Source organism: Procambarus clarkii, chromosome 22, assembly GCF_040958095.1.
Source record: "Procambarus clarkii isolate CNS0578487 chromosome 22, FALCON_Pclarkii_2.0, whole genome shotgun sequence".
Lineage (NCBI taxonomy): Eukaryota > Metazoa > Arthropoda > Malacostraca > Decapoda > Cambaridae > Procambarus > Procambarus clarkii.
In genome coordinates, this window is record NC_091171.1 from 4,750,392 (window position 1) to 4,752,864 (window position 2,473).

At 57.3% G+C, this 2,473-nt stretch overlaps 1 protein-coding gene across 1 annotated transcript; it reads left to right on the top strand.

The window, feature by feature from the left end:
• Positions 1–709: 709 nt before the first annotated feature.
• On the top strand, positions 710–1,783 carry LOC138367621 (mediator of DNA damage checkpoint protein 1-like). Its single transcript, XM_069329345.1, has one exon. The coding sequence runs from the start codon at positions 710–712 to the stop codon at positions 1,781–1,783; it is 1,074 nt and encodes a 357-aa protein (XP_069185446.1).
• Positions 1,784–2,473: the final 690 nt, after the last annotated feature.

Consider the following 2,473-nt stretch of genomic DNA (forward strand, 5'->3'; position numbering starts at 1 on the left):
GTTGTGGAGGAGCAGAGGGGGGTTGTGGAGGAGCAGACGGGGGGTTGTGGAGGGGCAGAGGGGGGGTTGTGGAGGAGCAGAGGGGGGTTGTGGAGGAGCAGCACCATGACAGCAGTGCTGACAGTCGCGGGCAGACATAGAGCCGTCAACAGACCTGCTGACAGTCACCGTCGACCACACACCCGTCAACAGACCTGCTGACAGTCGGCGTCGACCACACACCCGTCAACAGACCTGCTGACAGTCACCGTCGACCACACACCCGTCAACAGACCTGCTGACAGTCGGCGTCGACCACACACCCGTCAACAGACCTGCTGACAGTCGGCGTCGACCACACACCCGTCAACAGACCTGCTGACAGTCGGCGTCGACCACACACCCGTCAACAGACCTGCTGACAGTCGGCGTCGACCACACACCCGTCAACAGACCTGCTGACAGTCGGCGTCGACCACACACCCGTCAACAGACCTGCTGACAGTCGGCGTCGCCCACACACCCGTCAACAGACCTGCTGACAGTCGGCGTCGACCACACACCCGTCAGCAGACCCGGACATACACCCACGACCACACACCCACCACCGTCTGCCTGACAGGTGCGCACTCGTTTAATGTTCTGTCCGTCTGTCACTCTCTGTCTGCCTTGTTAATTCTCTGGTGAGGCCAGTTACAGTAATGACCTGTTAATATAGCAATTAACCTGCATGTTTAACTCTGCTGGCAGACCGACAGCTTGTGCTCAATCTGTCTGTCTGGGAGCTATTCTAAATCTCCGTCAAGCCGACAGCCTCTGGGCGCCAAGCCGACAGGCTCTGGGCGTCAAGCCGACAGCCTCTGGGCGCCAAGCCGACAGGCTCTGGGCGTCAAGCCGACAGCCTCTGGGCGCCAAGCCGACAGCCTCTGGGCGCCAAGCCGACAGCCTCTGTGCGTCAAGCCGACAGCCTCTGTGCGTCAAGCCGACAGCCTCTGTGCGTCAAGCCGACAGCCTCTGTGCGTCAAGCCGACAGCCTCTGTGCGTCAAGCCGACAGCCTCTGTGCGTCAAGCCGACAGCCTCTGCGCGTCAAGCCGACAGCCTCTGCGCGCCAAGCCGACAGCCTCTGTGCGTCAAGCCGACAGCCTCTGCGCGCCAAGCCGACAGCCTCTGTGCGCCAAGCCGACAGCCTCTGTGCGCCAAGCCGACAGCCTCTGTGCGTCAAGCCGACAGCCTCTGTGCGTCAAGCCGACAGCCTCTGTGCGTCAAGCCGACAGCCTCTGTGCGTCAAGCCGACAGCCTCTGTGCGTCAAGCCGACAACCTCTGTGCGTCAAGCCGACAGCCTCTGTGCGTCAAGCCGACAGCCTCTGTGCGTCAAGCCGACAGCCTCTGTGCGTCAAGCCGACAGCCTCTGTGCGTCAAGCCGACAGCCTCTGTGCGTCAAGCCGACAGCCTCTGTGCGTCAAGCCGACAGCCTCTGTGCGTCAAGCCGACAGCCTCTGTGCGTCAAGCCGACAGCCTCTGTGCGTCAAGCCGACAGCCTCTGTGCGTCAAGCCGACAGCCTCTGTGCGTCAAGCCGACAGCCTCTGTGCGTCAAGCCGACAGCCTCTGTGCGTCAAGCCGACAGCCTCTGTGCGTCAAGCCGACAGCCTCTGTGCGTCAAGCCGACAGCCTCTGTGCGTCAAGCCGACAGCCTCTGTGCGTCAAGCCGACTGCCTCTGTGCGTCAAGCCGACAGCCTCTGTGCGTCAAGCCGACAGCCTCTGCGCGCCAAGCCGACAGAGCCAGCTTGTCCTCAGAGTTAATGGGAGTTTTTTTTTTTTGGGGGGGGGGGTAAAGAGGAAGGAGAGGCATAGATGAAGGGAAGTATAGAAGTGGGAAATACAGTGAGAGGTATGAAAGCAGGCGGGCTGTCCGCCTTGCTGACACGATGTATGGGTGTTGGCAGCTAAGCTAAGCTGGCTCCCTCTTGTCAGGGAGCTGTGAGTGTGTGAGAGGTTCTTCACATGTGTTTCACCATATATGGATGTCCATAGATGAATACTGTGTAGCATTCATATATACACACTCCGATGCTTCCACACATGTTGTTCTGTTTAAGGCTCTTTATTTTATTATTATTTATTGAGTTGTTCATTCATACACATATACATATATACATATACACACACGTATATAAACACATTCACATATATACTTATATATACATATATATACATATACATACACATATATACACATACATACACACACATATATATACACATACATACATACATATATACCCATATGCATATACACAACCATACACATACTTACTCAATTTTTCAATTGAGTATGTATGTGTAATGGGAGTTGTGTGTCAAATGGGAGTTGGTGGGCCCCGTGGTGGAGGCCCCGTGGTGGGGACCCCGTGGTGGGGGGCCCCGTGGTGGAGGCCCCGTGGTGGAGGGCCCCGTGGTGGAGGCCCCATGGTGGGGGCCCGTTGGTGGGGG